General features: G+C 43.2%; 1 protein-coding gene across 1 annotated transcript; it reads right to left on the reverse strand.

Annotated features, from left to right (window-relative positions):
• Nucleotides 1-4,049: 4,049 nt before the first annotated feature.
• Nucleotides 4,050-9,208, reverse strand: LOC138909866 (uncharacterized). Its single transcript, XM_070201082.1, has 6 exons — nucleotides 8,899-9,208; nucleotides 8,150-8,307; nucleotides 6,483-6,543; nucleotides 5,846-6,123; nucleotides 4,600-4,737; nucleotides 4,050-4,475 (listed from the first exon to the last, which is right to left on the reverse strand). Exons 1-6 carry the CDS (start codon nucleotides 9,206-9,208, stop codon nucleotides 4,050-4,052), a joined length of 1,371 nt encoding a protein of 456 aa, XP_070057183.1.
• Nucleotides 9,209-11,531: the final 2,323 nt, after the last annotated feature.

Below are 11,531 nucleotides of genomic sequence, written 5' to 3' on the forward strand. Positions count from 1 at the left end.
GGCTGGTAAATACGGAGTCATGAGCTCTAGAACGGAATTCAAGTCTAAATTAAGTAATAATATTGTCTGAACTGAAACAACAGTACATAAGAAAAGACAAGTCAAAACTGCAGCCAAGAATGCTAGAAGCTCTACCTCGCCTCTAGAAGATTAGTCTAACAAGCAAATCTACAGCTAATAACTGGTCCCATATCTAGATCTGCATAATTAAGTGAAGAGTGTAGTATGAGTACAACCAACCTAATGTACTCAATAAGTATCATAACTAACCTCAGCGAGGTAAAATAAACAAAAATTATAAATAAAACATGCTATAACCGGTACAGTCTCATAAAATCCAACAAGTATAGAACACTGATGCGAACATGTATAAGGTGCCGAAATGACTATCTTTGTGTGCATGTACAATTACTCAAAATCTCTGTTCAGTCACGATTACAACATATAAGATGATATGCAGAAAAATCAGATAATAAACCACGGATATTGCAAGTAAAGATGAAATGCAATTCCAAAACAACAATGGCCAGACTTTCCTCAACCTTTATGTATCCGTACCAAAACACTGACCCTAGGGGGATGGATCCATATCCACACGCTGCACAGACAACTCGCGTGGTGCACGGATAACCCACGTGCTAATAAAATCAATCGCATGGACAACTCACATGCTAATAATATCAATAACTGGATCCACATAGACAACTCACGTGCTACACAAACAACTCACATGCTCATAAAATCAACTGCACGGACAACTCACATGCCAATAATCATATTCCGCCCGGCGTGGTCATAGGATACCAGTCCAGCTCATAACACTAAGAAAGCAAATATGCCGAAATACATGTACACCATCAATGATTATCAAGTTCATACTCTTGGACTGGTATAATTAACATGCTATAGTGTAGGCATGTGCAATCTGTGCTATCACAGCTAGATAGACAATTTCCATCAAGAAATAGCAGTTATCAGGTTCAACCAGAAGAATAACCTCAACGAAATCTTAAATATAGTACAAATAGCTCAGAGAGCGGTACAAATAGGAGAAACACATCAACTTGAAGCTTATCAATCATTTCAAGGCATGTCATAAAATAAGCACTACCTAGAGCACGAAAATACTACCCCGGTGCACGCATATAGGCTCAACCCCACACATATGCGCCACCCATAGCACGTAGCTATCATAAATAATTCAGGCAACTAATGTTTCAACCATGTTTAGATAAGATGCTTACCATAATCAAGCCAGTTCACTCCTCTAACAAGAACTTTCCATGCGTATCGGCCTCCGGACGATCCGAATCAAATCAAACCAATTAAAAATAATCAATAAAAGCCATAGGAATTGACTCCAAATGATAAAGCTAAGATCTTTAACCAAATCAAAAACTCAACTCAAAAGGTCAACCTCGGGCTCACATAACCTGACAAAATTAACAAATTCCAGACACCCATTCTATTACGAGTCCAACCATACCAAAATCACCAAGTTCTGACCTCAAATCGACCTTCAAACCTCCATTTTTTATTTTTGAAAAGTTTTCACAAAATCCCCCATTTCTTCACTATATTTCACTAATTAAATGATAAAACAAATATGGAATCTGATATAATAACAAATCCGAATAAAAAATACTTACACCAATTAAAATCTTGAAAATCCCCTCCAAAATCGCCCAAAACCGACCTCTACTACACAAAATATGAAATATTACTCTAACCCTCGGTTTGGGTTTTTAAAACCTGCTGCCCAGTTATTACACTTCGCGATCGCTAAGAACAAAAGTTCCAGTAGGCAAAATCCTTCTACGCGAATGCGATGACCAAGTCGCGAAAGCGATGACTAGTCACCAGTACCTACGCGATCGCGGACCGCCACATGCGATCGCGATGAACAAAAAGGTAAAATTCCCAGTCCTCCCCTACCTTCTTCGCGAACACGTCCCCTTACTCGCGTTCACGTTGCACAAACACTCAAAGCTTCATGATCAGGTCTTTCACCTCCCGAACTCGTTGAACAGAAACACACTTGCCAAAAATGTCCCTTCACGAGCGCGACCCCCTCTTAGCGATAGCGACCCTTTCTTCGCTATCGCGAAAGAGGAAACCAGATGCACATATATCGACAACTCCTCCAAGTCCAAAATGAGTCCAAACTTGATCCGAAACACACCCGAGGCCCCCGGGACCCCGTCGAAACACACAAACATATTTTAAAACACAATACAAACTCGTTCAAAGACTCAAATAACATCAAACACCATTGAAACCACAAATCGCACTTCGATTCAAGACTAATGAACAATTAAACTTCCAAGTTCTAAAACTAATGTTGAATCATATCAAACCAACTCCGATAGAAATCAGATTTTGCACACAAGTCATAAATGACACAATGTCCTAATCCAATTCCCAAAATTCAAATTTGAAACCGATATCCACAAAGTCTACTCTCAGTCAAACTTCTCAACCTTCCAAACCTTGAACTTTCCAACTTTCGGAAAAAAGCATCAAACCAACCTACGGACCTCCAAATCAACATTCAGACATATGCCTAAGTCCAAAATCACCATACGAAGCTATCAGAACATCAAAACTCCATTACAGAGTCGTCTACGCAAAAGTCAAACTCCGGTCATCTCTTCCAACTTAAACATTCCAACATGGGACTAAGTGTCCCAATTCACGCTAAAACGTCCCCGGAACCAAAACAACCACCTTGGGAAGTTACACAAAAACTAATGAACATAAAATAAATAATAAACAGGGTAACGGGGCTACAATACATAAAACAACCGGTCATGTAGTTACATTCTCCCCTTCTTAAACAAACGTTCGTATTTGAACGGGTCTAGAATTACATTAGGAGTCTCAAATAGGCGTGTATAACTGCTCCGCATGTCCCTCTCGTCCTCACAAGTAGCCTTCTCGGCCCGCTAACCTCTCCAACAAACTTTCTTTGATGCTATGTCCTTTGATATCAACTTTCGCCGGTCCAAAATGGCCACTGGCTCCACATCATAAGTTAAATCCTCGACTAGCTGTACCGTGTTGAAGTCCAACACATGGGATAGATAACCATGATACTTATGGAGCATAGAAACATGAAATACTGGGTGAACACCGGATAGTGTAGGCGGAGATACAAGCTTGTAGGCCACCTCTGTGATCCTCTTAAGGACCTCGAAAGGGCCAATATACCGTTGGCTCAACTTGCCTTTCTTCTCGAACCTCATCACACCCTTCATGGGCGAAACTCTAAGTAAAAACTTCTCACCCACCAATTATGCAACATCACGAATATTCCTATCAGCATAGCTCTTCTGTCTGGACAGTGCCGCACGAAGTCCATCATGAATCAACTTGACTTTATCCATGGCATCCCGAACCAAATCAATACCCAACAACCTAGCCTCTCCCGACACAAACCAACAAACTGGAGAAGGACATCGCCTCCCATATAAGGCCTCATAAGGAGCCATCTGAATACTCGAATGGTAGTTATTTTTTGAGGTAAACTATGCAAGCGGTAGAAACTGATCCCAAGAACTCCCGAAATCCATAACACAAGCACGTAGTATGTCCTCCAAGATCTGAATGGTGCGCTCGGACTGCCCGTCCTTTTGGGGGTAAAATGTTGTACTCAACTCAACCCATGTTCCAAACTCTCGCTGTACTGCCCTCTAAAACTGAGATGTGAACTGCATGCCTAGATAAGAAATGATAGAGATGGGCATGTCATGCAAATGGATGATCTCCTTGATGTAGATCTGAGCCAATCGCTCTGCAGAATAAGAAACAACCAATGGGATGAAGTGTTCGGACTTAGTCAACCGGTCCACAATCACCCAAACTGCATCAAATTTCTTCCAAGTCCGTGGGAGGCCAACAACGAAATCCACAATAATCCGTTCTCATTTTCATTTGAAAATCTCAGGTTTCTGATGCAAACCGCCCAACCTCTGATGCTCGTACTTCACCTGCTGTCAATTCAAGCACCAAGCCATGTATTCTACTATATCCTTTTTTATTCTTCTCCACTAATAGTGCTGCCTCAAATCTAGATACATTTTAGCGGCACCCGGATGAATAGAATACAACGAACTGTTAGCCTCATCAAGAATCAATTCACGTAACACATCCATATTGGTCACATAAATCCGACCTTGCATCCTAAATACCCCGTCATCTCCAATAGAAACCTCCTTGGCATCACCCTGCTGCACCGTGTTCTTAAGGACAATCAAATGGGGCTCGACATACTGAGGCTCTCTGATGCACTCGTATAAAGATGACTGAGAAACCACACAAGCAAAAACCCGACTGGGCTCCGAAACATCTAAAATCACTAACTGATTGGCCAAGGCCTGAATATCCAATGCTAGCGGTCTCTCACAAACTAGAACATATGCAAGGCTACCCATACTTTCAGACTTTCTGCTCAAGGCATCGGCCACCACATTGGCCTTCTCGAGATGATACAAAATGGTGATATCATAATCTTTTAACAGCTTCAACCACCTCCGCTGCCTCAAATTCAGATCCTTCTGCTTAAACTAGTGCTATAGACTCTAATGATCCTGTAAATACCTCACAAGAAACGCCGTAAAGAAACTGCCTCCAAATCGTCAATTTATAAATAATAGCTGCCAACTCTAGATCATGAACAGGGTAGTTCTTCTCATGGGGCTTCAACTGGCGCGAAGCATATGCAATCACCCTACCCTCCTGCATCAAGACACACCCAATACCATTTTAACAAGCATAACAATAAACCGTATAAGAACCCGATATTGAAGGCAAACCTAGAAATGAAGCTGTGGTCAAGGCAGTTTTGAGCTTTTGAAAGCTATCCTCACGCTCATCAGACCACCTGAATGGGGCACCCTTCTGGGTCAATCTGGTCAAAGGTGCAGCAATGGACGAGAAACCCTCTACAAAATGACCATAATATCCAACCAAACCAAGAAAACTCCGAATCTCAGTAGTTGAAGTTGGTCTGGGCCAACTCTAAACGGCCTCAATCTTCTTCGGATCTACCTTAATCCCCTCACTATATACCACATGACCCAAAATTGAAAATGAATCAAGCCAGAACTCACACTTTGAGAATTTTGCATATAACTTCTTCTCCCTCAAGGTTTGGAGCACTATCCTCAAATGTTGCACATGATCCTCTTGGCTACGAGAGTATACAAAGATGTCGTCAATGAATAAGATGACGAATGAATACATAAATGGATTGAAAACACTGTTCATCAAATGCATAAATGTTGTTGGGGTGTTAGTTAGCCCAAATGACATCACTATAAACTTGTAGTGACTTTACCGGGTCCTGAAAGCAGTCTTCAAAATATCCGAATCCTAAATCTTCAACTGGTGATGCCCAAACCTCAAATCAATCGTACAGAACACTCTAGCACCTAGAAGCTGGTCAAATAAGTCATCAATGCGCGGCAGTGGGTACTGGTTCTTAATTGTAACTTTGTTTAACTGTCTGTAATCAATGCACATCTGCATAGTACCATCCTTCTTCTTCATAAAGAGAACCAGTGCACCCAAGGCGACACACTAGGACTGATAAATCTTTTATCAAGTAGCTCCTGAAGTGGTTCCTTTAATTCTTTCAACTCTCCTGGTGCCATACGATACGATGTAATAGAGATGGGCTGAGTACTCGGCACCAGTTCAATACCAAAATCAATGTCCCTGTCAGGTGGCATGTCTGAAATGTTAGTAGGAAACACATACGGAAAGTCTCTCACTATCGAAACTGACTCAATAGTAGGAGTATCAACACCAACATCCCTTACAAAGGCCAAAAGGCCAGACATACCTTCTCAACCATCTGTTGAGCCTTCAAATATGAAATCACTCTATTGGAAACATAATCCAAGGAACCTCTCCACTCAACTCTAGGAAAATTCGTCATCGCCAACATCACGATCATAGCTTGACAATTAAGAATAGTGTGCCATGGTGACAACCAATCCATACCAAAAATCACGTCAAAATCAACCATGCTAAGTAGTAAAAGAACAACTCTCCTCTTTAATCCCCCAATAGTCACAACATACGACCGATACACACGGTCCACAATAATAGAATCACCACCTGGTGTACATACATAAACATACATAACTAAAGAATCACAGGTCATATACAAATAACAAGCAAAGTATGATGACACATATGAATAATTTAAATCAGGATCAAATAATACCGAAGCATCCCTGTGGCATATTGAACAAATACATGTGATCATGGCATCAGAGGGAATCACCTCTGGTCTGGATGGAAATGTGTAGTAACGGGCCTTACCACCAGCTAATCGACCGCCCCCTCTAAGCCGGCCTCGAGTTGACTAAGCCCCACCCCGAGATGGTTGTACGAGTGGTGTAGTTGCTGGTGGTGGAATAATAGTCTGGGGCAATCTCTTTTGAGGTGGCTCAAGTCCCCGCACTCAAAATAACCTTTCCTCTGACGGATTTGCTGTCCCCAATAGTCTGAATCATTGCCCAAGGAACCCTGTGCCTATGAAGCATGGTAAGAACTTTTTGCTAGCAATGCACTATATGATGACTGAGCAAGGCTTGCAGTATAGGAACTATAGCTAACTGAAGAATGACGAGGAACATGGCGAGCTGCCTGAACGGGTCTAGAAAACTGACCCTTGCTGTAATGGGACTGGACTCCAAATAAGGCGCTGCTGAAACCATCTTACCTACATGGCCTGTTGGCCTCCCGCTCCTCCCACTTCGGCCTGCAAACCAGCTCTAAGCATCTAGCAATATCAACCACTTGTCAAACCTCACACCCGTCGCAAAATCACGAGCCATAATAAAGCGTAATCCATAGTTGAGGCCATAAATGAACCTCCTAGTCATCTCCCTCTCAGTGGGAACCAACCATACCTCGTGACGAGCCAACTCTAAAGCCTCATCTCATATTGAGTCACGGTCATGCCCTCCTAGCGTAGCTGCTCAAACTGCCTACGCAACTCTTATCTGCGCGTTTGTGGGACAAACTTCTTTAAGAAGAGAACTGAGAACTCATGCCATGAAAGTGGCACTGCATCGGCTGGCCTAGTCAACTCATAAGCATGACCCCATCGGTAGGCTGCCCCTATCAGCTGAAAAGTAGTGAATCAAATCCCACTGGTGTCAAAAATACCCGCGGTGCAAAGAATCCGCTGACACCGATCTATAAAATCCAAAGCATCATCTGACTCTGCCCCACTGAACTCTGGAGGCTTAAGCCTCCCAAACCGCTCCAATCTATTTTGCTCCTCGTCACTGATGCGGGGACCAACCTCAACCCGAGCGGTAGTAACCGGCTAAACTGGAAATACACCCGGTGTCTTGTGACCCTGAGCTAGCTACTCTGGAGTACGGGTGGCAGGAGTTTGGTCACCTCCCCTGTGAAGTGGTTGGTGCAACTGGAATTGAGACTGCCTGAGCCAGGCTCGTGCACATAGTCCAAATCTGGGCAAAGACCTCCCAAATGCCAGGAATCACAATGGGCACTACTGGTGCCTACGCTGGTCCCACCGTATCAACCACATCCGGTACCTGCTCTAGTAGAAACCTCCTTGGCACCACCGTGCTGCACTGTGTGCTTAAGGACAAGCAAATGGGGATCGTCATACTGAGGCTCTCACCGAGAAACCATACAAGCAAGAACCTGACTAGGCTCCGAAACATCTAACCTCACTAACTGATTGGCCAAGGCCTGAATATCCAATGCTAGCGGTCTCTCACAAACTAGAATATATGCAAGGCTACCCATACTTTCAGACTTTCTACTCAAGGCATCGGCCCCCACATTGGCCTTCTCGGGATGATACAAAATGGTGATATCATAATCTTTTAACAGCTTCAACCACCTCCGCTGCCTCAAATTCTGATCCTTCTACTTAAACTAGTGCTATAGACTCTAATGATCCTGTAAATACTTCACAAGACACGCCGTAAAGAAAATGCCTCCAAATCGTCAATGTGTAAATAATAACTGCCAATTCTAGATCATGAACAAGGTAGTTCTTCTCATGGGGCTTCCACTGGCGTGAAGCATAAGCAATCACCCTACCCTCCTGCATCAAGACACACCCAATACTAATTCAACAAGAATCACAATAAACCGTATAAGAACCCGATGTTGAAGGCAAAACTAGAAATAAAGCTGTGGTCAAGGCAGTTTTGTGCTTTTGAAAGCTATCCTCACGCTCATCAAACCACCTGAATGGGGCACCCTTCTGGGTCAATCTGGTCAAAGGTGTAGCAATGGACGAGAAACCCTCTGCAAAATGACAATAATATCCAACCAAACCAAGAAAACTCCGAATCTCAGTAGTTGAAGATGGTCTGGGCCAACTCTAAACTGTCTCAATCTTCTTCGGATCTACCTTAATCCCCTCACTAGATACCACATGACCCAAAAACAAAACAGAATCAAGCCAGAACTCACACTTTGAGAATTTTGCATATAACTTCTTCTCCCTCAAGGTTTGGAGCACTATCCTCAAATGTTGCACATGAACCTCTTGGCTACAAGAGTATACAAAGATGTCGTCAATGAATACGATGACGAATGAATACATACATGGCTTGAATACACTGTTCATTAAATGCATAAATGTTGTTGGGGTGTTAGTCTGCCCAAATGACATCACTAGAAACTTGTAGTAACTTTACCAAGTCCTGAAAGCAGTCTTCAAAATATCTGAATCCTGAATCTTCAACTGGTGATGTCCAAACCTCAAATCAATCGTACAGAACACTCCAGCACCTAGAAGCTGGTCAAATAAGTCATCAATGCGCGACAGTTGGTACTGGTTCTTAATTGTAACTTTGTTTAACTGTCTCTAATCAATGCACATCTACGTAGTACCATCCTTCTTCTTCACAAATAGAACCAGTGCACCCCAAGACGACACATTAGGCCTGATAAATCTTTTATAAAGTAGCTCCTGAAGTGGTTCCTTCAATTCTTTCAACTTTCCTAGTGCCATACGATACGGTGGAATAGAGATAGGCTGAGTGCTTGGCACCAGTTCAATACCAAAATCAATATCCCTGTCAGGTGGCATGTCCGAAAGGTTAGCAGGAAACACATATGGAAAGTCTCTCACTATCGAAACAGACTCAATGGTAGGAATATCAGCACCAACATCCCTTACAAAGGCCAAAAGGCCAGACATACCTTCGCAACCATCTATTGAGCCTTCAAATATGAAATCACTCTACTGGAAACATAATCCAAGGAACCACTCCACTCAACTCTAGGAAAATTTGGCATCGCCAACATCACGATCATAGCTTGACAATTAAGAATAGCGTGACATGGTGACAACCAATCCATACCAAAAATCACATCAAAATCAACCATGCTAAGTAGTAAAAGATCAACTCTCCTCTTTAATCCCCCAATAGTCACAACACACGACCGATACACACGGTCCACAATAATTGAATCACCACCCGGTGTACATACATAAACATACATAACTAAAGAATCACAGGTCATATCCAAATAACAAGCAAAGTATGATGTGAATAAGTTAAATCGGTATCAAATAATACCGAAACATCCCTGTGGCATACTGAACAAATACCTGTGATCATGGCATCAGAGGGAATCACCTCTGGTCTAGATGGAAATGTGTAGTAACGGGCCTGACCACCAGCTAATCGACCTCTCCCTCTAGGGCGGCCTCCTACTCATCTCCCTCTTAGTGGGAACCAAACATACCTCATGACGAGCCAACTCTAAAAACCTCATCTCATATTGAGTCACGGTCATGCCCTCCTAGTGTAGCTGCTCAAACTGCCTATGCAACTCTTATCTGTGCGTTTGTGGGACAAACTACTTTAAGAAGAGAACTGAGAACTCATGCCATGAAAGTGGCGCTGCATCGGCTGGCCTGGTCAACTCATAATCCTACCCCCATCGGTAGGCTGCCCCTGTCAGCTGAAAAGTAGTGAATAAAATCCCACTGGTGTAAAAAATACCCGCAGTGCGAAGAATCTACTGACACCGATCTATAAAATCCTAAGCATCCTCCGACTCTGCCCCACTGAACTCTGGAGGCTTAAGCCTCCCAAATAGCTCCAATCTCTTCTGCTCCTCATCACTGATGTGGGGACTAACCTTAACCCGAGCGGTAGTAACCGGCTAAACTGGAAATACACCCGATGTCTTGTGACCTTGAGCTAGCTGCTCTGGAGTATGGGCGGCAGGCGTTTGGGCACCTCCTCTAGCTTGTGAAGTGGCTGGTGCAGCTGGAATTGAGACTGCCTGAGCCAGGCTCGTGCACATAGTCAAAATCTGGGCTAAGACCTCCAGAATGCCAGGAATCACAATGGGCACTACTGGTGCCTGCGCTGGTCCCACCGGATCAACCACATCCGGTACCTGCTCCTAAGATTGAGCAACTGGCTGCTCCAAATATGCTGCTCTAGCTGTAGTACAAGTGGCACCCCGACCTCTACCACAGCCTCGGCCTCTCGCTGCCCTAATTTGTAATATTGGTGGCCGTCCGCCTGATCCGTTCACGCGTGTCCTCACCAAGTGTAGAATAATGGAAGTGTCAAGTTCAAATTCCAGAGATAACAAATCCGCACCACAAGAATACAAGAAAGTGAAGTTTTCTAGTAGTTCGGTAGCATCATGAAGATAAATACAGACGTCTCCGTACCAATACGCAAGACTCTACTAAACATTCTCATGACTTGTAATACCTATGAACTTAGAGCTCTGATACTAACTTGTCACGACCCAAAATCCCAATCCATCGTGATGGCGCCTAACACTTTGGCTAGGCAAGACGAAGCATAAAGCTAAGATCTTTAACCAAAATCAAAAACTCTACTCAAAAAGTCAACCTCGTGCTCGCATAACCTGAAAAAATTCACAAAGTTTGGACACCTATTCGTTTACGAGTCCAGCCATACCAAAATAACCCAGTTCTGACCTCAAATCGACCTTCAAACCTCCATTTTTCAGTTTAGGTTTTCACAAAATCCCCCATTTCTTCACTATAATTCACTAATTAAATGATAAAACAAAGATGGAATCTGATATAATAACAAATCCGAATAAAAAATACTTACACCAATCAAAATCTTGAAAATCCCCTCCCAAATCGCCCAAAATCGAGCTCTACTATACAAAATATGAAATATTACTCTAACCCTCAGTTTGGATTTTTAAAACCTACTGCCCAGTTATTACAATTCACGATCGCCAAGAACAAAAATTCCAGTAGGCAAAATCCTTCTACGTGAATGCGATGACCAAGTCACGAACGCGATGACTTGTCACCAATAACTACGCGATCGCGGACCGCCACACGCGATCGTGATGAACAAACACGTGAAATTCCCAGTCCTCCCCTGCCTTCTTCGCGAACACGTCCCCTCACTCGCGTTCATGTTGTACAAACACTCAAAGATTCATGATCGCGTCTTTCACCTCCCAAACGCGTTGAAAAAAAACCCACCTGCCAAAAATGACCCTTCGCG

The sequence above is a fragment of the Nicotiana tomentosiformis genome, chromosome 4 (assembly GCF_000390325.3).
Source record: "Nicotiana tomentosiformis chromosome 4, ASM39032v3, whole genome shotgun sequence".
Classification (NCBI taxonomy): domain Eukaryota; kingdom Viridiplantae; phylum Streptophyta; class Magnoliopsida; order Solanales; family Solanaceae; genus Nicotiana; species Nicotiana tomentosiformis.

Excerpts from the sequence above, each read along its gene's own strand:
- LOC138909866 (XM_070201082.1), bottom strand. The coding sequence starts at position 9,208 with ATGTCTGGCCTTTTGGCCTTTGTAAGGGATGTTGGTGCTGATATTCCT. Across the intron at positions 4,738-5,845 it reads CTCAACAGATGGTTGAGAAG|GAGGGTAGGGTGATTGCATA; the intron begins GTATGTCTGGCC and ends GTCTTGATGCAG. Across the intron at positions 4,476-4,599 it reads TTTACGGCGTTTCTTGTGAG|GCCAATGTGGTGGCCGATGC; the intron begins GTATTTACAGGA and ends CATCTCGAGAAG.